At 51.4% G+C, this 25,335-nt stretch overlaps 1 protein-coding gene across 2 annotated transcripts in view; it reads left to right on the forward strand.

Moving 5' to 3' along the window:
* Positions 1–25,335, forward strand: part of LOC135814855 (uncharacterized) — a 44,922-nt gene that overhangs the window by 18,676 nt on the left and 911 nt on the right. For both annotated transcript variants that reach the window (XM_065328045.1, XM_065328046.1), the window contains exons 13-19: positions 13,142–13,365; positions 13,984–14,134; positions 15,499–16,125; positions 21,228–21,349; positions 23,234–23,268; positions 24,492–24,629; positions 25,104–25,249. In XM_065328045.1, the coding sequence (XP_065184117.1) occupies positions 13,142–13,365; positions 13,984–14,134; positions 15,499–16,125; positions 21,228–21,349; positions 23,234–23,268; positions 24,492–24,629; positions 25,104–25,249 (1,443 nt within the window). The remainder of the gene's footprint in view (positions 1–13,141; positions 13,366–13,983; positions 14,135–15,498; positions 16,126–21,227; positions 21,350–23,233; positions 23,269–24,491; positions 24,630–25,103; positions 25,250–25,335) is intronic.

The following is a 25,335-nucleotide window of genomic DNA, read 5'->3' on the forward strand; positions in this document are numbered from 1 at the left end:
TACACTCACACAATAACCACACAACTGTTTGGGGATAGCGCGCTTCTTGTATTATGCCAAACTTGACACGCTGAGTCCAGCTTGACTCAGCTGAGTCCCTAACTGCAATTTACTGCTCTAACATGAAGCCGTGCCTCCCAAAAATAATGGGGGTGGCCTCGCCGCACGCTATCCCCTATTCTTGGTCCCGTCGATCTCTGTGCTGTTCGCTGTAGACCTGTGATGGCATGCCTGATTCGGTATACAGTGAAACCAGTAGCTAAAGACCACCGTGACCAGCGACCAGTCTGGTACTACCGACCACTTCGCCGGGCACGGACGGTCTCACATTCATAATGGTTGTGCGGTGCAAGCCTGCAGCCAAGGACCACCTGCCACTAAGGACCGCTTTCTCTGGCTTAAAGGGGTGGTCGTTAGCCACAGGCTCAACCGCACATGTATCTCTTGCGGGTCAACCCTGACCACCTTCCGGCGGCCTGGAGCTGCCGTCCGGGCACCTTCCTGGCCGCCAGATCCTGTGTCAGCTTGAGGGCGTCTACCAAGGGCATTGCCATGAAGGACTGCTAGGCTTTCCCCTGGTTGGTAGCTCCTGCTGGTGCTGGGCACTACTGAATTCGCTGACGACTTGTCAACTTCCGCGGGTAGTGTTCGCACGGGGGGATACCTGGGCGCCCCAAGCCGGGCAGACAACAGCCGAAGGGCTGTCGTGTTGGATACAAGTGTGACTAGCTACCTGCCTGGTACTATGGACACCTTCGCCGGGCACGGACGGTCTCACATTCATAGTTTGCGGTGCAAGCCTCCAACTAAGGACCAAATGCCCCTCAAGACCGCTTTCTCTGGCCCCAAGGGGTGGCCGCTTAGTCAAAGGCTCCACCGCACATGCATCTCTTGCGGGTCAACCCTGACCACCTTCCGGTGACCTAGAGCTGCCGTCCAGGCCCCTTCCTGGTGGCCAGATCCTGTGTCAGCTTGAGGGGGTCTACCAAGGGAATTGCCATGAAGGACTGCTAGGCTTTCCCCTGATTGGTAGGTCCTGCTGGTGCTGGGCACTACTGAATACGCCGTCACAACTTTTCCGCTTCCACGGGTGGTGTTCGCACGAGGGGGATGCCTGGGTGCCCCCCGCAGAGCCGACAACAGAGCCAAAGGGTTGGCGCGTTGTATACAATTATTAGTTTCTCAGTTATTCTTGTATTTTGCCTCTTTAATAGGTCGATGACGGCTTCCCGCCCGCCGATCGTCCAAAAAAAATATGGGGTGAGGCCCCTATCCTGCACCAGGCAATAAATGTGGCCGGGAGTATGCGCTAAGGGCCAGTCAGGACCTGCTGGGTGCCCGAGCTACGGTGCTAACAAGCAAATGCGAACAAGCAAGCTCGAAAGGAGATCTTCGGTTGCACTCCCCATCTCAGCTGCAAACAAACCACGCTCCGAGGGAGAGCTGTCCCTGCATTTTGCAAGCCTAGCTGTAAATATACAAAGCTCCAAGGGGAAATGCCCCTGCATTTTGCAAACATAGCTGTACACATCCAATGCTCCCAGGGGAGCTGCCCCTGCATTTTGCAAACATAGCTGTAAACTTCCAAGGCTCCAAGGGGAGCTGCCCCTGCATTTTGCAAGCATAGCTATAAACATCCAAAGCTCAGGGGAGCTACCCCTGCGTTTTGCAAACCTAGCTGTAAACCAACAAAGCTCAAAGGGAAGCTGTCCCTGCATTTTGCACACATAGTTGTAAGCATCCAAGGCTCCAAGGGGGGCTGACCCTGCATTTGCAAACATAGCTGTAAACATCCAAAGCTCCCAGGGGAGCTGCCCCTGCATTTTGCGACCACACCTGTAAACATCCAACTTCAAAAGCTCCCAGGGGAGCTGCCCCTGCAGTTTGCAAGCATAGCTGTAAACATCCAAAGCTCCAAAGGGGAGCTACCCCTGCGTTTTGCAAACCTAGCAGTAAACCTACGAAGCTCAAAGGGGAGCTGCCCCTGCATTTTGCAAACATAGTTGTAAACGTAGAACTAGAAGGATCCAAGGGGAGCTGCCCCTGTATTTGCAAATATAGCTGTAAACATCCAAAGTTCCAAGGGGAGCTGCCCCTGCATTTGGCAAACCTAGCTGTAAACCTACAACGCTCTGAGGGGAGCTACCCCTGCATTTTGCAAACCTGGCTGTAAACATCCAAGCCCCAAGGGGAACTGCCCCTGCATTTAGCCAACATAGTGGTAAACATCCAAAGTTTCAAGGAGTGCTGCCCCTGCATTTTGTCCGCACAGCTGTAAACTAGTTTTAAAAGCTCCAAGGGGAGCTGCCCCTGCATTTTGCAAACATAGCTGTAAACATCCAAAGCTCCAAGGGGAGCTGTCCCTGCATTTTGTCGCGTAGCTGTCAACTAGCTAAAGCTCCAAGGAGAGCTACCCCTGCATTTTGCAAACGTGGCCGTAAACATACCCAGCTCCAAGCCCTTTTTTTTTTTTTCTTCCTCGCAAACATAGCTGTAAACATACCACGCACTAAGGGGAGCTGCCCCTGCTTTCTGCAAGCATCGCTGTAAACGATTACATACAAGGCTCGGAGGGGAGTTGCCCCTGCTTTTTGCAAACATAACTGTACCAGGCCCCAAGGGGAGCTGCCCCTGAATCTTGCAAACATAGCTGTAAACATACAAAGCTCAAAGGGGAGCGGCCCCTGCGTTTTGCAAACATAGCCGCAGCGCCGGGCATAACGCCACCCAGGCGAGGCGCGCTGCCCCTGCCTTGACCAATGCCGCCGCAAACAACACGCGCAAAGGGGCGCTGCCCCTGCATTTGCTCGCATAGCCGCCGTATCAGACCGCCGGGTCAGCCGCCATATCAGACCGCTGGGTCAGCCGCCATATCAGACCGCTGGGTCAGCCACCATATCAGACCGCTGGGTCAGCCGCCGCCGCCATATCAGACCGCTGGGTCAGCCGCCATATCAGACCGCCGGGTCAGTTACCATATCGGACCCCGGGGCCAACTGCCATGTCGGGCCGCCGGGTCAACCGCCGCATGGGCTAGGGGCGCTGCCCCTGCCTCTGCCGCCGCCACAAACAGAGCTCAAAAGGGAACCACCCCTGCATTTGCTCGCAACGCCGCCGTATCAGGCCGCCGGGTATTCCGCCGCATGGGCGATTACGTAGGGGAATCGCCCCTGCCTCCGCTAGTACAACTGAATAAGCAGCATGGGCCAATCGCCCTGCCCGCCGGGTGCGCATAATGTGTGAGTGTGTGTGTGTAACACACATACGCGTGTCTGCAATATGCCCTGCGCGGTCGTGACGGATTAATCCGTCGCACCTCGGGTAAAGTGTTAATTACTGAAAGTAAAACAAGGTCGCCAGCCCGCCAACACCGGCACGTACTGCCGGCTCGCCGTGGTATCTAAACAACAATGGCAACAGCGACGACAGCCGCAAGGAAAAAGATAACAGCTTGCCATGTCCAAACAAAGCCCCAAAACAGCAAAGTAGACCCCACATGCTGAGACTTGGTGTAATGCCGCCTAGTACGAGTAGGAAGGAGAGGGGAGCGACAGCACTTAGAGGCGAAGCAGGGTGAGGGATGGAGGAGAGGAGCTAAAGAGAGAGAGAGAGAGAGTATGTGTGTGTGTGTGTGTATGTATGTATGTATGTATGTATGTATGTATGTATGTATGTATGCGTGTGCGAGGGTGTGTGTGTGCTTGCGTGCTTACCCACGTGTGCTGAGAGATATAGACTACACAGCGAATGAAAAAGGAGGCACGCATTGGTTGAGAAGAAGTTCAGCCGGTTTGCTGCCATGATTAGTTGCTCCCGCATAGCATGAGTTCGGGACTAAGCCGAGTCCAGCAGCTGGATTAGGGAGCCGATGAGAGGAAATGGACTAATCGTCCGCGTGAAAGAGCGTCCGCAGCGGAGTTGTCCGTGACCGTAATATGGGTAGTCAGCGAGATAAAGCCTTGTGTTCTGCTACCATGCGGGGGCTGAAGTGGGCTAGTTCCGTTACGGTTGGATTTCGGCAAGTCCCGGATTTCACACTGCTCCAACTGCCTTTTTGTCGCCGTGCAGTATGAATTTCTTGTCGGACTACTTAGGGCCCCAGAGGGCGTAAGCTCGTGTTGCAAGGCGCGATGGTTCTGAAAGTCTGCCAGGCCTCGACCCAGTAGATTAGAGATTCAGTTTTTCTCTTGCCAGAAGAGGAGCCGCCAATGACAATTCCACTCAGTGATTGCCATCGGATTGATCGATTCTAACACGTTTGGTTGCTGGCTGCGTGTGGGCAGGACAGGAAGGAAGCATTGTGGCCAGCTCGACGTATTCCGCACGCCGTATTGTCCTAATCGTCTCCCGTGCGCCAACACATGCGCCGGCCGGCATCATAGCGCCTCCAAGGAACTCAACTAAACTGGTCATACACGACAGTGTCCATGCCTGCATTTTCGGCCGGCATGCTCATCGCCCGAGGCTTGTTGGTCAGGGCCGACGCTGCCGTCGCCGCGGTCTCAAACGAGGAATACCAGCGATCCGCTGCTGAGTAGGATCCATGCTCAGGTACGGGTATAAACCACGTAAACCAACTAGCTTTAGAGCAAACGAGAGCAAAAAAATTCTGGCCTTCTGCAAGCAATAGCAAGTAATGAGTGACGGCTGTGTAAAGTCGCACAACCATGCAGTCGACCGGATGATGGTGAGTGTCCGGCACACATCTTGCTCTGCTGCTCCACCTGCGCATACCTGATACGGTGGTGCGCTTACGGGCGGGCTGCCTGGGCCCCAGATGCCTCCTTGATGCGCCACGGAGTGCCGTCGAAGCACCTGTATCACTTCGGTGATCCAAATGCGAATGCAGCCTTGCCGGTCGCCCGCCGGCCTGCCGCCTACGCGACCAGCCTGAGACTGGCCCTGCCGCATTTGGCGCTTCTAAACGCTGCGATCCGGTAGACAGCTCACTGGGCTGCCAAAAACGTGACTGGCTTGAGGACAGTTCCATACTGGGCAGGGCGCCCAGCTCAGGTCGCACGCCGTGGCGGCGTGAGCTGGGCGCGGTGAGGGTTGGTGATAACTACAGTTTCCTCCTTCCTCCTCCGGAAACTTCCATTACTCCTCATTCTGATGCATGCTCCGACGATGTACCTGTTTCGTCGTATTCTTCTCGTGTTGCTCTTGACGATGAGCTGTCTGTGCCTGCTGGCCATGTTGTGCTCGTACCATGTGTCTATGTGGATGCTTGTTCGGAAACTCTGGATTGTGTTGCTGATCCACTAGAGTCGTTTGTGGATAAGTTTCCTACGTTGTCGGTGACACCTGCACTTGTAACAGTGGGTCCCGATCACGCACACATTGTCATGACAATTGAGAATCATGCTGAGCATAATATTATTATACATAAAAACACCAATATTGCCGAACTGTCTCCTCTCATTATGGATGATGATGATGAAGATGACGCCGCCGTTTCATCCGTCACCACTGATCACACACCTGAACTCACAGAACAGCGCAAGGCTACCATTCATGAATACGTTAAATCACAACAAAACCTCTCATCCCAAACCAACAGCATGCTCACCACACTCCTTATTGATAATCACGACCTATTTATATTGCATGAAGACGACTATGGCTATTGTGATATGTTTCCGCATAAAATTGATACAAGCACACATACTCCTATTAAACAAGCAGCTCGGCGCATTCCGTATCACCGTCGCGTTGCTCTGCAGACGTTATTGGATGAGTTACTAGAGAAGGGTATCATCCAAGAGTCTATCAGTCCGTGGGCGTCTCCGATCGTGTTGGTTCCTAAGAAGAACGGTTCCTTACGACTTTGCGTCGACTATCGCAAGTTAAACGGTGTCACAAAGCCGGACGCCTATCCGATTCCACGGGTGGATGACATGCTTGATTCGCTGTCTGGTTGTAAGTGGTTTTCGTCGCTCGATCTCGCGTCTGGGTATTGGCAGATTGCGATGGATCCTGACGACCTAGCGAAGACCGCATTTACAACACCATTGGGCCTGTATGAGTTTACAGTGCTGCCGATGGGGTGCAGGAATGGTCCTGCCACCTTCCAGCGAGTTATGGAAGCTGTTCTTCGTGGGCTGTGTAATGCTGCGGCTCAGCCATTTTGTCGTGTCTTCTTTGACGATGTTTTAAATGCGAGTGAAACATTGTCTGGCCAGGTATTGATTTTGTCGCGAGTGTTTGAGCGTGTGCGTTCAGCAGGCCTGCGTTTTAACTTAGCAAAGTGTTCTTTTTTCCGGTCGGACGTCGCGTTCCTCGGGCACCGCGTGTCGGCAGACGGAATTTCCCCCGATCCGGACAAGGTTTCCGCGATACTTGCGTGGAAGACGCCGAAGTCTGTCACTGCGGTCAGGTCATTCCTTGGTTTCGCGGGATATTACCGTCGATTCATCCGTGGATTTGCGCAGCGGTCAGCCCCGCTGACGGCTCTCACTGGCAAGAATGCGCAATTTGTTTGGTCGAAAGCTTGCGACGCTTCCTTCCGCGCCCTGAAGTCTGCGCTGTCGAGTGCTCCGGTTATGGCATTCCCGGACTTCGGACCAGATGCCGGTCCCTTCCTTCTGGACACAGATGCCTCGAAAGTGTCCATTGGTGGTGTCCTGAGCCAGGTACAGGACCAGGTGGAACGCCCCATTGCGTTTGGTGGGCGCATAATGTCGAAAGCGGAGCGTAACTATGACGCCAGTGACCGCGAAGCCCTGGCCCTTGTCTTTTTCGCCAACCACTTCCGGCATTATCTGCTTGGTCGCGAATTCACTGCAAGGACAGACAATACCGCGTTAACTGCGTTGCGGGCAACCAAGGAGCCCCGTGGTCGCAAAGCTCGATGGATTGAGGCTTTGGCCGAATTCGAGTTTGCTGTTGTGCACCGCCCTGGTTCTCGACACAGGAATGCCGATGCTATGTCCCGCGTGGTGACCGATGTGCCGTCTCCTCCGCCGAGTCCGCCGCCTATTGCCCGTGATGTTCCGTTGTCAGCTGCTGATGAAGTGCCACTTGCTGTTGATGTTCCTCCGGCTGCTGAGATTATTCCTCCGGCCGTTTTTGTTCGTCCTCCTGGTTCCTCTGCTGCTGGACCGTTGCCGGATTGTTACAAGCCTCAGAGTCTTCTTGCTCCGTATGCTGATCCTGCTCTGTCTGAGTGTTTCACCCGATATGATGCTGCCAGTGGCAAGTTTGTTCGTCCGCCTGAAGCCGTTTCCCGTCCTCCCGACTGTCAACCGCCTGCCGTTACTGCTTCTCGTCCTGACCCGATTACGCTGCCTGATGATGATTTGCCGCGCTGCGTTCCGCCGCTACAGCCACCGTCGTCTGATCCGGTCCGTACTTCTTCTCCTGTTTCTCGTCGTTCTGGCCGTGTCCGCACTGCACCTGCTCGACTAGCTGACTATGTCCTGGACTGAGTTTATTATTTGGTTTGTTTTCTTTTGTTTGTTTTCTAGGTATTTCGTTCATTCCCGTGGACGTGAATTTTAGCTAGGGGGGCACAGTGTAATAGGTGTATGTATGCTACGACCTGAATACTCACCATTTGTATTTCCCGCTCGTTCCCATTGGCAATGAGCCACTCACATAGAAGAGCGCATGCTCCAGGTTCTGTCTGTTCTAGTCTAGTCTTGAGTTGTCGTTGTCCTGTTCTCCTTCTGTTTACACTCTTATCGAATACTTCTAATTATCCAATCATAATACCCTTGTGTTCCGGTGTGAGGGGGCATTATTAGCCGGGAGCAGCTAACAGAGTCAAGGCCTATGAGTTCACCAGGTTGGCGTTTGGCATCCGTGCATCGCCATACCTAGCAGGCAGAGCTTTGCTGGAGACGGCCGAGCGTTTCGGAGCGAACTACGACCCAGCAGTCAGTGACACAGTTCGCAAGGCATTCTACGTCGACGACATGTTGAAGTCCTTGCCTGACGACCAGAAAGCAATGCGTCTTCGGTCTCAGCTACAAGACCTCCTGAAGAAAGGCGGCTTCCATCTCCGGAAGTGGTTGAGCAACAGTGAAGCAGTGATGGAATCAATTCCACCGGAGCACCGCGCGCCGGCCACGTCTAAGTCCATAACGGCACAAGAGTCGTCTGGACAGCCCTCACAAAAGGCACTGGGCGTAACGTGGATGGTCAGCGAAGATTATTTCACGTTTCACTATCAGGAACCCACATCCGCTGCGTGCACGAAGCGCACCGTCCTCAGTCGCATGGCATCACTGTTTGACCCCAGAGGGCAACTAGCACCATTCACCATCAGGAGCAAGTTGTTGTTCCAGGAACTATGTCTTGCGGGGCTCGGCTGGGACGACCCACTGCCTGAAGAGACGGCGGTAGCTTGGCAAGAATGGTTTGCTGAGATGCCTAAGCTAACACAGCTACGCATTGATCGCTGTTTTCAAGATAGCACAACGTCGATGGGTCTGAGTGTGCACACGTTCACCGACGCATCAGAACGGGCCTACGCCGCTGCGTCATACGTCCGAGCAGAGCGACCAGATGGTACAGCGAAGGTTACCCTGGTGATGGCCAAGGCAAGACCAGCACCGATCAAGCGTCGATCCATTCCGATGCTAGAGCTGCAGGGAGCGGTCCTGGGTGTGCGTCTTGGGACGTACATTAGCGAAGCTCTTGGTGTGAGAGCAGCCGACAGCCACTACTGGAGCGATTCCATGAATGTCCAATATTGGATTCGATCACCCAGCCGAAAGTTCAAGCTGGAAGTCGGCAACCGGATATCGGAGATCCAACAGCAGTCTATGGCACGGAACTGGCGTCATGTTCCCGGAGTCAGAAATCCAGCGGATCTCCCCACCCGTGGGATGACAGTCACACAGCTGGCAGAGGAGAGCAGGTGGTGGCATGGACCAACGTTTCTGGCACAGCAACAGAGCGAATGGCCAGATCGCAGGATAGCTGTGCCGAAGGAGCTACCACAAATGCTCAAGACTCCTGAAATCACGATGACGGCAATGATGTCACCACCGTTGCGGCTAAGTCCAAACAACTATTCCTCGTGGAGCCGTCTTGTGCGGGTCACGGCTTGGTGCATGCGTGCCATACACAATCGCCGCAAGAGCCGACTGCCACAGCTAACGCTCAGCGACGCCCGTGTGAAGATTGCAATCAAGAACAGCAAGGAGGTTGCCGTGCCCGAGCTCTCACCAGCTGAGTTTGAAAGAGCGGAGCACTATTGGATCATGCGTGCGCAAGATGAGAGCTATGGTGAAGTGACGAGCACGCTGAGAAAAGGGAAGGAGTTGCCAAGCGGTGCCCCTCTTCTCAAGTTGCAACCGCGCATCGACGAACAGAGTGGATACCCCGTATTAAGAGTTAGTGGGAGACTGCGTACGGCTTACCACTTGGCATCTGAGTTTCGATCGCCAATTATTCTCCCACCTCGACACCGAGTGACAGAGCTGATCATTCGGAGAGAGGATGAGCGATGCCGACACAGCATTGGCACGAATCACATCCTGTCCAATCTCGCCGATCACTATTGGCTTGTGAAAGGCAAGCAAATGGTGAAGTCACATCGGCACCACTGCGTGGGATGTCAGAAGGTGTGGCGCAAACCAGCCACTCCCAGGATGGGTCCTCTCCCAGACCTCCGCACGCAAGGACCACTTCTGGCATTCGCCCGCACCGCTGTGGACTTCGCCGGACCATTTCTAGTGAAGAGAGGTCGAGGACGTACACAAGAGAAGAGGTATGTGGCAGTGTTCACGTGTCTGCAATCTCGAGCGTGTCACTTGGAGCTGGTTACCTCTCTCGACACGACTGGCTTCAAGATGGCCCTGACGCGATTCTGCAAGCGTCGCGGCACACCCGAGATGTTGCTTACTGATAATGGAAGCAATTTTGTTGCGACAGAGCGAGAGCTGAGGGAGGCAGTCGCCCAGCTTGACCATGCCGACCTCACATCGGAGTATGCAGGCCAAGGGATTGAGTGGAAATTCAATCCGCCTCGTTCTCCTCATTTCGGCGGCGTGTTCGAACGGATCGTGCGCTCCATGAAGCAAGTTCTCCAGACTGTGCTGTACAAGGCTGATTTAACTGAAGAAGAGCTCCAGACAGTATTGGTGCAGGCCGAGGCTCTCATCAACTCGCGGCCATTGACAACGCTTTCGGAGGAAAGTGAAGACCTGGAGCCGCTAACGCCTTTGCATTTCTTGGTTGGGCATTCGAGAGTTGCAACAGCGTTGGAAGCAACCCCGGAGGGGGGTCTGCATCGTCGCTGGCAGTTGCTTCAGGATCTGATGAAGCGCATTTGGAAGAGGTGGCTCCGCGAGATTGTTGCTCGAGCCAATTTGGAGACGAAGTGGCACCGTGATAGTGCATCGGTTACAGTCGGCAAAATCCTAATGATGCTGGACGAATCGTTCCCAAGGACTCAGTGGCCGCTTGGTCGAGTGGTCGCTACGTATCCTGGAAAGGACGGGAAGGTGCGCGTAGTGGACGTGAAGGTCAAAGGGAAGGTGTACAAGCGCAGCGTCCACCGCTTGGTGCCCCTAGATGTGGAACCGTCGGCAGTCAAGGTGACTCTCCCAGCCTCTGCCGAAGTCCGGCTAAGTGATCTCAATGAGTGACATTAACTGGCATGCTCGCCGTTGTTAATGCCGTGAATCAAGTTACGGTTTTGCCCAATAGCGTATAGGCATTAGATTCGCTCAGTTTTCCCACGTTCGCTCATGAGGGAGGGAATGTTACGTTTTCTTACTCTTAGTACTCCCTTGTGCCATTGTTCCAGCAGATGCTGCAGGTGTCGCTGACCTGCACAGTTTGTACGAGTACTTGTAGATTTATGCAGTGCGTGTCTACAGCTGTATTTGAATGTGTGCGTAGTGCACAGTTGCAGTCGTGCCCTAGGCCCTGTGTCTGTGATACGTGATTTGTGGTGCGTGTTAGCTTACACGTGGGAATGCTACGCGCTTTCATGTGACCTGCGTTACTTCCTTCTCACTGTACTTCCTTTTATGCATGTATCGCTGGCATATGCGACACGGGCCGGCCGGGCCGGAGTGTGTATTGGTTTTGGAAGCATGTGCCTTTTGTTCTGTGAGTTGTTGTTCGCATGCACATGTTGCTGGCTGCGTGGTAATGTTTTGGTTCTTGTTGTGTTGGACCAGTGCTCTAGATTCTACAACTTACAAGTAAAGTAGTTTGTAGCTGTTGTGATTTTACTATGTTCCATGGGTCTGAATTATTGTGTTCTCCGGAGTGGAGTAAAACTGAACTGTGATTCGATTGTGTGCGGAAACCCGGTGTTGACGAAAGTGTGTTGACCTGGGCGCTGAGGAAAAGTAACACAGGGGGCGTCACAGGGCAGTGGGGACTAGGGTGTCACAGGGCAGTGGGGAGTAGGGCGTCACGGGTCAGTGGGGAGTAGGGTGTCACAGGGCAGTGGGGAGTAGGGTGTCACAAGGCAGAGGGGAGTAGGGCGTCACAGGGCGGTGGGGAGTAGGGCGTCACAGGGCGGTGGGGAGTAGGGTGTCACGGGGCAGTGGGGAGTAGGGCGTCACGGGGCAGTGGGGAGTAGGGTGTCACAGGGCAGTGGGGAGTAGGGCGTCATGGGGCAGTGGGGAGTAGGGCATCACGGGGCAGTAGGGAGTAGGGCGTCACGGGGCAGTGAGGAGTAGGGCATCACGGGGCAGTGGGGAGTAGGGCATCACGGGGCAGTGGGGAGTAGGGTGTCACAGGGCAGTGGGGAGTAGGGTGTCACAGGGCAGTGGGGAGTAGGGTGTCACAGGGCAGTGGGGAGTAGGGTGTCACAGGGCAGTGAGGACTGGGGTGCCACAGGGCGGTGGGGAGTGATACGACCGCATACCTGCCAAGTACTGAGAGTGCTTTTTCTGGATTGCCAGGGCAAATTCTCGGGATTTGCCTTGGTTTTTCGGGATATGTCATATTTTTTCCAAAATTCCATTGCCAACTTTTTCGAAATGATGACGCCAAAATGTTGTGACATGATCAGTGATACTCATGTTCAGGACTCGAAGCGGAGGTTTTTCAGCGACCACTGGCGACAGTTCATGGAAGGAGCACTAGTAGATCCACCGGTACTACAGCTATGGCAGTACAGAATCAATAAGGAGAACTAGACAAGTCACTTTTGAAGTGCTCTGAGAACACTATCAAGACTTGTTTCGTGTACAGTGATTTTCGGGATAATTGACAGGGATTTCGGGATCGCGGGAGTTCATCCAAAATTGCGGGATAATCCCGAAAAAATCGGGATACTTGGCAGGTACGCGACCGGGGGTGCTGTGGTGTCCCCCTGGTGAACAAAATCGGATTTTTCGGTCAACAGGGCACATGTTAGTGCTACAGGCACTCTGGGCGGACCATCCTGGATGAAAAGTAGTACGACCATGATCGTGCTGGTCATGTCGTTTGTGACGCCATTGGAGAGTCTTAGAAAAGACAGAAAAGAATACCTGCATGTATGGACACTGCATTTTGTGACGTGATATGGCTTCCTGAACACATAATTATAGCGAACGCATATGGTACACCATATTCAGAGTTGTTTCCTGTTATGTTTGACCTCTGCACCTCACGGTGGGCCGATACACGTTCTGTAATCGGTAATTCCTCCTGCTTTCCCGTAGCTTGTTATCTGTCGTTTGCTGTTTATCACATTGCTCTTCTTCTTCTTCGTCGCTCTCGTATGCACTTGGAGCTACACTCATCTGCTGTTCCTAAACTATTACTTCAGTACATAATGTACAGGTTGTTGTCTGTTGATTTCGTCCTGCATGTGATAAAGCATCATTCTTCTCTCTGCTCGCTGCTGATGTGTGCTATCACTTCTACCCCCCCCCCCCCCTCCCCTCCTGAACTGAGCACCGATCTGCTACCTTCATTATGTGTTGCAGGGGGGGGGGGGTCACAGGGCAGTGGGGAGTGGTACAACGGGTGTCCCCCCTGGGAATAAAATCGGATTTTTCGGCCGAACAGGGCACTTTTTGGCTCTCTTTAATTGCTTTTTTGGATGGATTGGGTGCCAGGATCATCTTGGGCGGAAAGTGCTGGTCGTACCGTGTGTGACAGCCCCAGGTTTTCTGTGCCCTCCCATACGAGGTCCATATTTCCTTCGTTTTCTCATCACTGTCCTGTGCCCCCTCCCCAGTGTGTCATCAAACTGGAGGAAGCTCTGCTCAATGACTCCGCTCAATGGTACGCAATGCAGCCGTCGTTGAGCTCATCATCTCTGCACCGGCGCATGGCATTACCGACGGAGTGGATGCGCAAGGAGATGGCCAGTGCGCACAGGAAGCAACGGCGGCCAAATCACCTCACGGGACTGGCAAGTTCCCAGCCTGATTTGTCGTTTTGCGATACTGACCAAGACAGGTACGCTACAGTGCAGATAAATGATGTATATTTAACCTATCTACACCATTACAGGAAGATAAGAATAGATAGTACTGACTTACCTACTGCACATACCAAAATACTAGCAGTGTGATGTGTGAGTACCTCAATATCACTTAGTTTTCATCCTACGCTTGGGTGTGTGTGTGTGTGTGTGTGTGTGTGTGTGTGCGTACGCGTGCACTTGTGACTAATGTTTGAGCGCATGTAGTTGTTTCCTCTTTCACTAACTTGTTTATCACGACCATGGCTCATTGATACAGAGGGAGAGATAGAGAGCGAGAGAGCCCAGGGACGCCCAACAGAGCTACGGTCCCTACGGTATTGACCGTACCCGCGGCACTCTTTGCCCCAGTCACCCTGTGAGTCAGTAAAGGACACTGATCTGAGCTCAAAATTTCGAAATTGTTCAGCGGAGCCACCCCTACCCGGTCCAAAGACTAAATTGTACTTTGTATAGATGGCTGACCTTACCACCCCAAAATACCCTTCGATGTCCCTGGAGCCTCAACTATGACTCGTATTTGATTTAGAACTGGTATGACGTTGTCAACACTACACACACTGTCTTTTTAAATTCTTTAAAATCCTTCTCAGCTTTGACCTAACACGCTACCCAGCAAGAGGTGGAAGACGTCCTTCCAACCCAACCACAACCAGCCCAGTACTGTCCAGGCCAACTTTCAGCCTGGAAGCTGTCAGCGATAGTGAGGTGTCCAAGCCGAAGAAGAAGAAATCATCGACTTTGGTTAGTGTGTGCAGTATATTCAGAAAAGAAGACTCACTGAGTTTTCTTAACAACCATGAAAGCATAGAATTCTATAAGAATGTGTTTCGGCAAACCAAGACCCCTTTTAATAAGGATCCTGTAGTTATTCTTGCTCAATGTTGAGACACCAGATAAATGGAAGGGAGTGAAGTTTGCTTTTCGGCCATTTTACAAAATTAGGGCAGGTTTTATGCAACTTGGCACATCCAAAACCCACACAAGTTACGTATTGTTAATTCTAAAAGCCATGCTGTTGAGGTTACATTAAGCCCAATCTGGGTGTTGCAATACACAGCGGCACTGTTCGCCCATTTCTGATTGGACTGTAGATCTACGACTGGCCACTGAGTTTAAGACACTCAGTAACGACACCCAGTAAGGACACTGCCGGGGATGAGCTGACAGGAGAGGTGTGGTACTTTTAAAGCTAGTGTCAAGCACTTTGACTTGTTCTATTGCATTGAGGGAGCCAGGACAGTCAAAAGTGCCTTTTTAAATGTGGCCTTTGCGCAGTGAAGCCTAGTTACGGCCCAGCCACACGCATGCTGGCGGTGGAGTGCTGCGAGCGCGCGCCATGTGACCACCTCGTGACTGAGCCGTGTGCTCAGCGTGTAGCTTGGCAAAATTTTACGGACAATCGTAGATATGGCGTCTAATTTGGAGACGTGTTTTGCTGAGCTGTCTCGGTGCGAAGGAGCGTTCTTTGCAGTTACAGTTTCTGTGCCAAGTGGTAGTTTTCCCCTCTCTCCCACCCTTTTGTGGTGGCATTTTATTTATCCGGTTGGGAGGGGGGGGGGGAGGGGGGCCCTATTCTGTCTGCTCGGTGGGCAGTATGTGGTTGGCCCACGGCGGGCTGGATGACATAGCCCTTTGCGGGCAGTGCGGCATAGCCCGCGGTGGGCCGGTCCTTACGCGGGACTGTTCTTTCATCACAGGCATGCACCTTTACTCAATCACTAAATCGATTATTATCAAAGAGCATATTCTTGAATATTTGAATTGTCCAACAGAAATCATGGCAACCCCCAACCCAATGTGTCAATTGTATGTTGGTGCATGCAATAGTGAGTAGTATGTTGTGCGGGTGTCGAGGCCTCGGATGTCTGCGTGTCAGAGAATGGGTACGCCGGCGGCGTGTGTGTGTGTGTGGGGGGGGGGGGCATGTATTTATGTGTCTGTCAGCGGGGTCACACGAGTGCCCGAGCTGGGTGTGCGGGTGCACTTGGAGGTGCTTGCATGTTTGCGGGTGCTGGGGCTAACATTAAATTTCCAATTGAAAATTGCTTCTACTGGCCATACAAAGCAAATAAGTAATGTACCATTTATACGTATGTTTTCTGCAGCCACGAGGGCCAAAAACAGTTAGTCCATTGGTAGGAGAATCAGTCAAAATGTTGGCTGGTATATCACTAGGTCATGATGCGCCCAGATCTGTCAGCCCTGGACGCGATGGCAATAATCACCGCATCTCGTCACTGCCGTGTCCCATCTACCGTCGACCCTTCTCTCACCAGGATGGATTAGACAGCGAGTCGGAACTTTCCTCCACTTGTCCGTCGCCACAACCGCAGCATCGCAGACAACAGCGCGGATCATTCGATGGCTTGCCAATACCAGGCAGTCGTTCACCGAGGGGCTCCCATTCGCCTTTCCACTATGACAGCGGTGGCGAATATTCATCCTCAATTGATGAGCCCACTCCGCAACCTCTACGTCAATCTCGTAGCAAATCACCCCAGCAGCGTCAGCCTGGGCAAAGATCCAGGTCCGGAACATACAGCACTGGTTGTGTGCCAGGAGGATCTACTAGTATGTCCGGAGCAATGCTGTCTGGCAAACACCGCCAGTTGTCTCTTGACCACAGCCATACAGATTCACCCCATGCAGTTCACCCGCGGCGTTCTGTTCTCTCCGTGGATGGAGGCTCAGTTCCGGGCAGTCCCACGTTGCCACTGTCACCTGGACGCGTGGTAAGGAATGGAATTGTGTTGTGGCTCACAGTGGTGTACATGTTGGATGTGTAATGATGTGTACTTGCAGTATGTGAAGACAGTAGAGGATTCCCTGGTGTAGATATTGTAAGCCATAAGCAGCAAGTCTTTAACTAAACTGCATTTGTACTTGCTGCTTTCCCTCAAACTAATGAATATTTCATGTATTGGGGCTCCCCGTGAACTAGTTTGTACGTGAAGTGCACTGTATGGGGCACAGTGAGAGCTGCATCCCACCAGCCTGTGAACTCGCGGCCTGTGAGTTATTAAGTCCGAAGAAAGTGTTGAACGGTTGCTGCTTACTGTTATGTTTGTATGTGCGCGTAAGCACGCTAGGCTCTGCGCATGTTTGCTTGCACGCTATGCTCTGCGCATGCGCACTCCAGTTCAGACTTCCTGTGTCTGAGTTTGTTCTTCTTTCTATCTTGTTACTTTGCACGTCCATTATTCTCTTTGTAAATAATCCTAATACATTCCACAACTGTGTGTTCTTGTGAGTGGGAATGTAACATTGGCGACGAAGATGGAAGACGACAAGCGTCTTCAGAGTTTTGATACGTCAGGCCCAGCTTCCCAGGTGTCCATCCGTTGGCGGAAGTGGGTGAAGTCTTTTGAGTATTATTTAGTGGGCAAGGACATTTCGAACAAGAAGCGCTCAAGAGCATTGCTGTTGCACTTTGCGGGACCACAGGTTCAAGATATTATTGATGACCTACTTGACCCTGACGATGCTCTGCCAGAGGAGCAGAGGACCCCGAATGATAACGAGTACCTGAAATGTAAGCGAATTTTGGACGCGCATTTCGCAGCCCCAGCAAACCCTACCTACGAAAGGCATGTGTTTCGCCAGCTGGTTCCGCAAGCAGAAGAGAGTACGGCGCATTTCTGCAGCCGTTTGCGGCAGCAGGCTAGATTATGTTCCTTTGAGAACACTCGCCAGACCAATGAGGCAGTCCGAGACCAAATCGTAGCAACGGTGAGGAATGTTGACTTGAAGAAAAAATTATTGTCTGAGCCGTCGTTGTCAGTCGATCGAGCATTGGAGCTCTGTCGCGTCTGGGAGGATGCACAGTCACAGTCTCAGATGATGACTAGTCGTGCTGTTTCTGCTGGAGCTGGAGCATCGGAGTCCGCGAGTGATCATGCTGTCAGTGCAGTTACGTACAGGAGAGGCCAGCACCAGGGCAAGGCCAGGGGCCAAGACAGACACCACCCAGCTGCTGGTACACGTGTCAGTTGTTACAGCTGCGGTCGCAAGGGACACAAATCCGGAGATGCTTCATGTCCAGCTAAGGGACAGGCATGCAGGAAGTGTGGCAAGACAGGTCATTTCGCTAAGTGCTGCAAGTCAGGATCAGCGTCGCAGACTGCCGCCCATCATGTGCGCGAAGTCACGGACTACGAGGTGTCTGATAGTTTTCGTGTTGGCCAAGTGTCAGCTGGGAAGCCAACATCGAACATGCTAATCACCACAGTGCAGATCAACGGTACTCCATTGGATTTGGAGGTGGACACCGGATCCATGTACACTTTGGTGCCGCAAGACGTATGGGAGCAACATTGGACACATGTTGCCTTGCGTGAATGTTCTGTGCGACTGAAGACCTACAATGGTTCAGTCCTGCCGATTGTTGGCGAAGCAGATGTTGATGTACGCTACAGCGCGCAGAATGTTCGTGCGCGGGTCATCGTAGTACGTGAAGGCAGCCATCCGCTGCTGGGACGCGACTGGCTATCACAGTTGAGACTTGACTGGCAGAGTATGTTCAACCGGGTGAACGCCACTGCAGCGAGTGAGCCAGCAGCAGAGGATGCGTACCCTGAAGTATTTCGTGATGGTCTGGGCAAAGTGAGTGATCGTGAAGCTGAGATCTACCTGAACGACGGTGCCACTCCCAAGTGCTGCAACCCCAGACCCGTGCCATTTGCTTTGCGTCCTGCTGTCAATAAGGAACTTGACAGGCTGGAGCAAGAAGGCATTATCAAGCCCGTCAAGTCAGCAGAGTGGGCCTCACCTATTGTGATTGTCAGGAAGCAGAATCGGGACATTCGCATGTGCGCGGACTTCAAGGTCACGATCAACCCGCACATCAACTCCAAGCTTCACCCGATTCCAAATCCGAACGACCTGTTGTCGCAGATAGCTGGAGGATCAGTGTTTACGAAGCTGGATCTTAGCCAAGCTTATGCGCAACTACCGCTGTCGGAACGCAGTCAGAAGTATTGCGTCATCACAACACATCGAGGTCTCTACGCATTCCAGCGCCTTCCGTTTGGCGTGTCCAGTGCCCCAGCAATTTGGCAGAAGACAATGGATGAGATTCTGCACGACATTCCTGGTGTCGTCTGCTTCTATGATGATATTCTCATCACTGGGTGCGATGTCGAAGAGCACGACCGGCGACTCAAGTTGGTGCTAGCGCGGCTAGCAGAGCGTGGTGTGCGTCTTCGCAAGCAGAAGTGTGCTATCCGTGTGGATCGTGTACGCTACTTGGGCTACAGCATCAGCCGGAACGGTCTCGAGCCCAATCAGGACAAGGTCGAGGCTATCCTGAAGGCGTCAGCACCGAAGAATGTTCAAGCGTTGCAGTCATTCCTAGGCTGTGTCAACTTCTACAACCGCTTTCTACCCGACATGTCCAGTGTTCTGAAGCCGCTCAACAACTTGCTCCGCAAAGGTGTTCCGTGGAACTGGACAGATGAGTGTGAGAAGGTGTTCGCTCAGGTAAAGCGTATGCTCACCAGTGCCCCAGTGCTAGCTCATTTTGATGTGAATGAGAAAGTGGTCGTTGAGTGCGATGCTTCGCCTTACGGCATTGGCGCGTGTCTCATGCATGAGTATGCTGATGGCAGCCGTAGGCCTGTATGCTATGTTTCCCGTTCGCTTGCTAAGGCAGAGGCTCACTATTCGCAGATAGAGCGTGAAGCTTTAGCCATTGTGTTTGCAGTTAAGCGTTTACACATTTATTTGTTTGGTCGCTCTTTTGTTCTATGCTCTGATCATAAGCCATTGCTGCACATTTTTGGTGAGAAGTATGGTTTATCTGCCACTGCTGTTTCCCGTTTACAGCGTTGGGCTGTCATTCTTAGCGAGTATGATTATGTGTTTGAGCACATTTCTGGTAGTAGCAATGCTGTCGCAGATTGCTTGTCACGCCTGCCTATGGAGCTGACAGCCGCACAAGAGAGTGCAATTGTCAGTGCTGTCAACGAGCATGCCCATGATCCTACTGAGGATTTGCCAATTGATGCTAGTGATGTTGCAGATGCTAGCAAGCAGGACAGTGAGATTGCTCCAGTACTGCAGTACCTACAGTTCGGATGGCCAGCTGAGATCAGCGAGGCTACGCGACCATACTACAAGATTCGTCATGAGCTGACCATAGAGTCGGGCTGTGTAGTTCGTGGTGGCCGTACCGTTATCCCAGTAGTGTTTCGCCGTTTGCTGCTAAATGAGATGCATTCTGTCCATATTGGCATTGTCAGAATGAAGGCAGTAGCACGCAGCTTTGTTTGGTGGCCTGGCCTTGATCGCGATATTGAGCTTCTAGTGTCATCATGCAGTCACTGCCAAGCTCTAGCTAAAGCACCTAGCAAGGATGCCAGCCACCCATGGGTGTACCCCACAGAAGCTTTTGAGCGTGTTCATGTGGATTTTGCAGAATTCAACAACCAGCAGTATCTCGTCATCGTGGATGCATACTCTAAGTGGATCGACGCATACAAGCTTGGATCCACTGCCACTACTCAGCAGACGATTGACAGTTTGGTAACATTTATCGCAACGTTTGGTATACCCAAGACCCTCGTGAGTGACAATGGTCCTCAATTTACATCACACCAGTTCCAGCGTTTCTGCCGTGAGAGTGGTATTGTTCACAAGTGTACACCGCCGTACCACCCAGCTAGTAACGGACAAGTCGAACGCATTGTCCAGGAGTTGAAGCGTGCTCTGAAGTCCCGTCCTTCGGATGTGTCTGAGAAGACCCAGATGCACCGTTTCTTGTTTATGTATCGTAACACGCCCCATTCATCAACGAATGTGTCCCCAGCTAGTCTGCTCTTCAGGAAATTACCGAGCACCAAGTTGGCACGCTTAAAGCCCAACTTTGCAGCTGCACAGCGTGAACGTCAAGCACGGCCACAGCCAGGTCAAGGTCGTCATTTCGTGGTGGAGGACACTGTACGTGTATTGAACACTCGCAACGGCAGCGGGCCTAAGTGGCTACCTGGCGTTATTGTACAGAAGCTAGGTCCGGTCTCGTACATTGTTCGCATTGGTCAGCAGGAAAGACATGTCCATGTAGATCATCTCCGTCATCGTTCTACAGCGCCACCTGATGCTGTTCTTCCTCGCAGTGATGTTGACACACCGGTTTTGATTCAACCCGATAGTGCATTGCAGCCGTCAGTACCAGACGCTGCCAACGAGTCCGAACCGTCTGCACTTCCCAGTCCGTCTGCAGACCCTGTTGCACCGCGCCGATCAGCCCGTGCACCGAAGTCACCATCTAGGCTTATTAATGAGATGTGACTGCTTTACTGCTACCTTTACGCTATGGCTGTTATTTGAATATTGATCATAATTATCTCCGCTTTACTATTGCTTCTCTTAAGGGGGAGGATTGTTATGTTTGTATGTGCGCGTAAGCACGCTAGGCTCTGCGCATGTTTGCTTGCACGCTATGCTCTGCGCATGCGCACTCCAGTTCAGACTTCCTGTGTCTGAGTTTGTTCTTCTTTCTATCTTGTTACTTTGCACGTCCATTATTCTCTTTGTAAATAATCCTAATACATTCCACAACTGTGTGTTCTTGTGAGTGGGAATGTAACACTTACTTCACCATAGCTTAGTGGTAGAGCATCGCATAAGTTGGTTTAAAACTTGCTGGATCTGACGCCTGATCATGGGGTGGTGGCGTCCCACGGAAGCGGAAAGGTGGCTCTTGACCAGGGAGTCGTACGACTCCTTGTTCTTGACCTGCCCGGTACGCGAACCCGTCGATTTTTAAAAAAAAATTTGGGACACTGCAGTGCTCTATATGCCGCTGTATCTGCTGTCTATGTTTTGCAACTGTTAGTCTCCATCACTGGGTAGACGGCGCGGACGATGGAGTGATGCCTTCGGCTCAAACGCCCTGCTGGGCAGCGATGTTGACTCCTTAGTGTCCAGCTTTTCTGAGATGTCTGGCTGTGAACACCTGTAAGTCCTGGGCATGTGACATGGAACTACCTCCACTGTTGAGTTCCCACCACTTTTCCACCCGGCCACATCCACGTGAGCACAATTGGCTTGAGCCTTACTCACAAATCCAATTTGGCTCCCTGGGACTCAGCACATAGTCATGGCCGCGTGTTGGCGTGTTTATGACCTGGCTTAGATCAGTCTAGTGGCTACCCAGGTAGACGACCAATATAGTCAGCATTCAAGTTAGCTAGCTCACACAGAACGACAGGTTTCTAAATTCCACTTGAACAGTGTTTATTGAATCATTGCAATGCTAAATCAAAAGATCAAGCATGAAGAGTCAAAGACCCAAAGCAGGAGAGAGTCGGAGTGACTCCCAGAATCGAAGGAGTAGTGAGCTCCCCGAGAGTCGAGGATGAATGTCAGCAAAACAGCTCCTTTTATATGCTACATTATGTGATCAAAAGGTTGTAATACGCGACCGAGTGACAAGGCAAAACTGGTTCAGTCTCTCCGACTCGAAACACAAGTAGTAGTCTCAGGGAATAATATTGCACGAAAAGACAAACGTAGGTAGCACAGAACTCATAGTATACTGAAAGACTAAAGTGAAGGTAAGACTACAGAAACGACGGAAGCAAAGACTCTGCAACAACTGAGCTGGGGAACTGACAGACGGATCTATATACGGTACGAGATTGCCAGTTTCAGCTCTGAGCGCTAGCTAGCGATCTCTAAATGAAAGCAAGGGACCTGATGGTGCCAACAATGAATAGTGCAATACACAGATACATAGTAATGCATAGTGATTTGTGTAGGAGAAAGTCTGTCTACTACAAAAGTGTACAGCGGCAAGAATGCGTAAGGATTATTTCTATATTTCAAACAGTAGTGCAAGCAGCCAAGCTAGAATATCGTACAAAGATCATACGGGGAGCCCGCTCACCCAAATGTGAAATCAATCATCTCCAAATGCTGGCATGATCTTTGTCCGTGATCCGGTGGGCTGGGAGGCATTGCAGCAGGCGGGAAGCGTAGCTGCGTCCTTCTTGTGGCTTCACCCAATATGGGCTCTTCCCTCAAACGTATCTGCAGGCGGCAATGCCGTGTTCCCTCCAAAAGGGTACGGAGTCCACAGTACGCGAAGTACTGTCGACCCTTTTGCGTCTTACGACACGAGAAGAGGCGCCACTCTTGCTCAACTAACAAGGGTATCAGCTCCCTTGCAGGGCTAAGCGTGGTCCCCTCAAGCTCAACAGTGTAGTGAGTACAATGCTGACGCTTGTACGGAAGGTGTTGCCGACGTACGGCCACACTTTGCGGCTCTAGGCCACGAGTTGTAAGCCATGATTGCTCAACTAACGAAAGTGCCAAGTCCTTCGCAGGACTAATCATGGTTCTTACAGAACTCTAGAATATTTCGGAGCCCAGCTTTTGGCTGCTGAACTCAATGCGTGGTTGCTTTCACGACGAGTCTGATCCGGGTCATGACACATATACAAGTACATGAAGTAAATCATGTTAAACTTGCCGAGCCCTTCATGTCCTCACCGTGCATTTTCTTTTATCTGTTTGCATAATTATAAGCTTTCTCCTTTCCTCTCCTGTCCTCTCCTCTCCTCTCTCTCTCTCTCTCTCTCTCTCTCTCTCTCTCTCTCTCTCTCTCTCTCTCTCTCTCTCTCTCTCTCTCTCTCTCTCTCTCTCTCTCTCTCTCTCCTCTCTCCCTCCTCTCTCTATCTATCTATCTCTCTCTCTCTCTCCCTCTCTGTCTGCATATCCTCCCTCCCTCCATGGAATGTTGGAATATCTGTGTATCTACGTATTTCTGGTTCTGTTGCTCTCTTGATATCCGAAAGCAAAACTCTGGTTGTGGTTGTTCGATTGTCTGTACCTGTTCAGGTCAGCAGGTGGATTGTCTATTCTGACCGCCACTGGTATGTGTGATGATTCACCCTTATATTCCAATGTACATCTCATGTAGAGTTCTTCGAATGCAACCTAGCAACGTACTACAACAGCGCGGCACTGTCATATTGCTGCATAGTCCACATGCTGTATATATGGGCCAGGATGTATTGGCCGCCCCGCCTATGCAAGACTTAGTAGATTAGTAGTACACTATTGCTGCATGCATACTTCATATCCAGCGTGGATGTGGCTAACATCTCCATTCTGTGCAAAAAAACATGCACAGCTACAGAGCTGTGGCACCAACTCCGGCCGGCCCTGTCATGGCCAGCCGTTATTTCGAAGAGACAAAAAGTCTACCCACCCAATCAATTCGTGCCAAATGGGTTTTTTGCCGATTATGTTCATTACCGCCCAAGTGTCCCATTTGGCCGGGCCACCATATTAACTCCCAGTGCTATTGCTCTGAGCTACAGTCAACTTCGGTAATAACGACTGCGGATATAACGACAATTCGCGAATAACGACCGAATTTCCATGCCCAGAGCAAAGTCCCATCTAACTGTATACATTTTACTTCGGATATAACGACTATCTGAATAACGACAATTCGCGTATAGCGCCATGCTTTTAGTGCCCCGAGGTCATATTCACTGCTTGAATAACGACTTTCTGGGCTTTTGACAGCTATTTCAAGTACCTGTCAGTCAAGTACATGTACCTGTCATGCAGAAGTACCAGAACCTATGGTGATGGATATTATTATAAAGGCACACATGCAAGAAAATGCAGCCAAGGGGGGGGGGGCTTTTTCTTCCTTTTTTATGTTGGCTTCAAAATTGTTGGATTTACCAGCACACCTACATGTATATGTATACAATGTACATGTAGTTGTACATGATTGTACAGTAATCATCATACATGTACATGTACATGTGTCTGGCCCTGTAGATGGCTCAAAAGGCATATTTTTCAATTGATTTTCCTTGCATATTGAATTTTTAGTTCCTTTCAACTGCAATATGAAAATAAAGTACACATTGACATAGAGCAGGAAAAGAGCTTGATTTTGATATGCATGTCATACTATACAAAATATGGGTTCACATACATTCAAATGGGACTTCGGTTATAAGGACACTTCGCGAATAAGGACACTTTTCTGATGCCCCGCCGAATGTCGTTATTGGCGAAGTTGAGTGTATGTGCATTACTTCTGAAGTACACTGGTGTCCTGTTGTTCTTTTAGATGGTGCTGTGAAGAATACCTCAATCAGTTTGACGTTCACCTGTACAAATAGCCGGAAGCTTCTCGTGACCGTGAACAAGGTCACTAACTTTGTTGGCGTGACGGAGCACGAGAATGTCAAGCTGGCCAACTTATCTGGTAGGAACAAGTCTTCAAGACACGTAGTCTGTTAGGTGTGTCATACCGTGAAATACTTTTTCTCTTTCTCTATCTTGTGGAGGACTCTTTAGTAATACCTAACGTCAAGTGCAGCGGAAGAATCATATCGAGAATCATATCGAGATACGAACCGTGGTGGTGCTGGTGCTGGTGGTGAGGTCCGGAGAGCTCCGCCGACCTAGGGTCTCGGCTTCACAGCCAACCGGGTGCACAATGGAGAGAGTTACTTCATCCTATGGCTAGAAACTGTCGCGGGTTTCCAACAGAGAAAAAGGCCGAACTGCAAGCCATATTATGCGAGCTCTGTGACCCCTGAACAATTTCATCTATTACTTTCACTGATACGTACATGTACATGGTGTCACCCCAAGTAACAGGCTCTCTTTGAACCTGACCGATCACGTAATGCAGTGATCTATGTCTCTGTGTCTATTCTGCATGTGTCTCGGCTAGGTGTTGGAGTGAAGATAACCATGCTATGTGTGAGCGGCGGGCGGCAGAAGCACAAGACACGCCTGCAGCAACTGGGCAACTGCATTGAGTTCGATCAGCAATTCCCATTCGACGTCCATCAATCCATGAACCACTACACTATCAAGGTATGATTTATATCACTGGCTGTGCTTTCGGTAGGCTATGCACATGCACACGATGTAAAAATGAGTTGATGTGCAGCCATCACTCT

This window comes from Sycon ciliatum, chromosome 4 (assembly GCF_964019385.1).
Source record: "Sycon ciliatum chromosome 4, ocSycCili1.1, whole genome shotgun sequence".
Taxonomy (NCBI): Eukaryota; Metazoa; Porifera; class Calcarea; order Leucosolenida; family Sycettidae; genus Sycon; species Sycon ciliatum.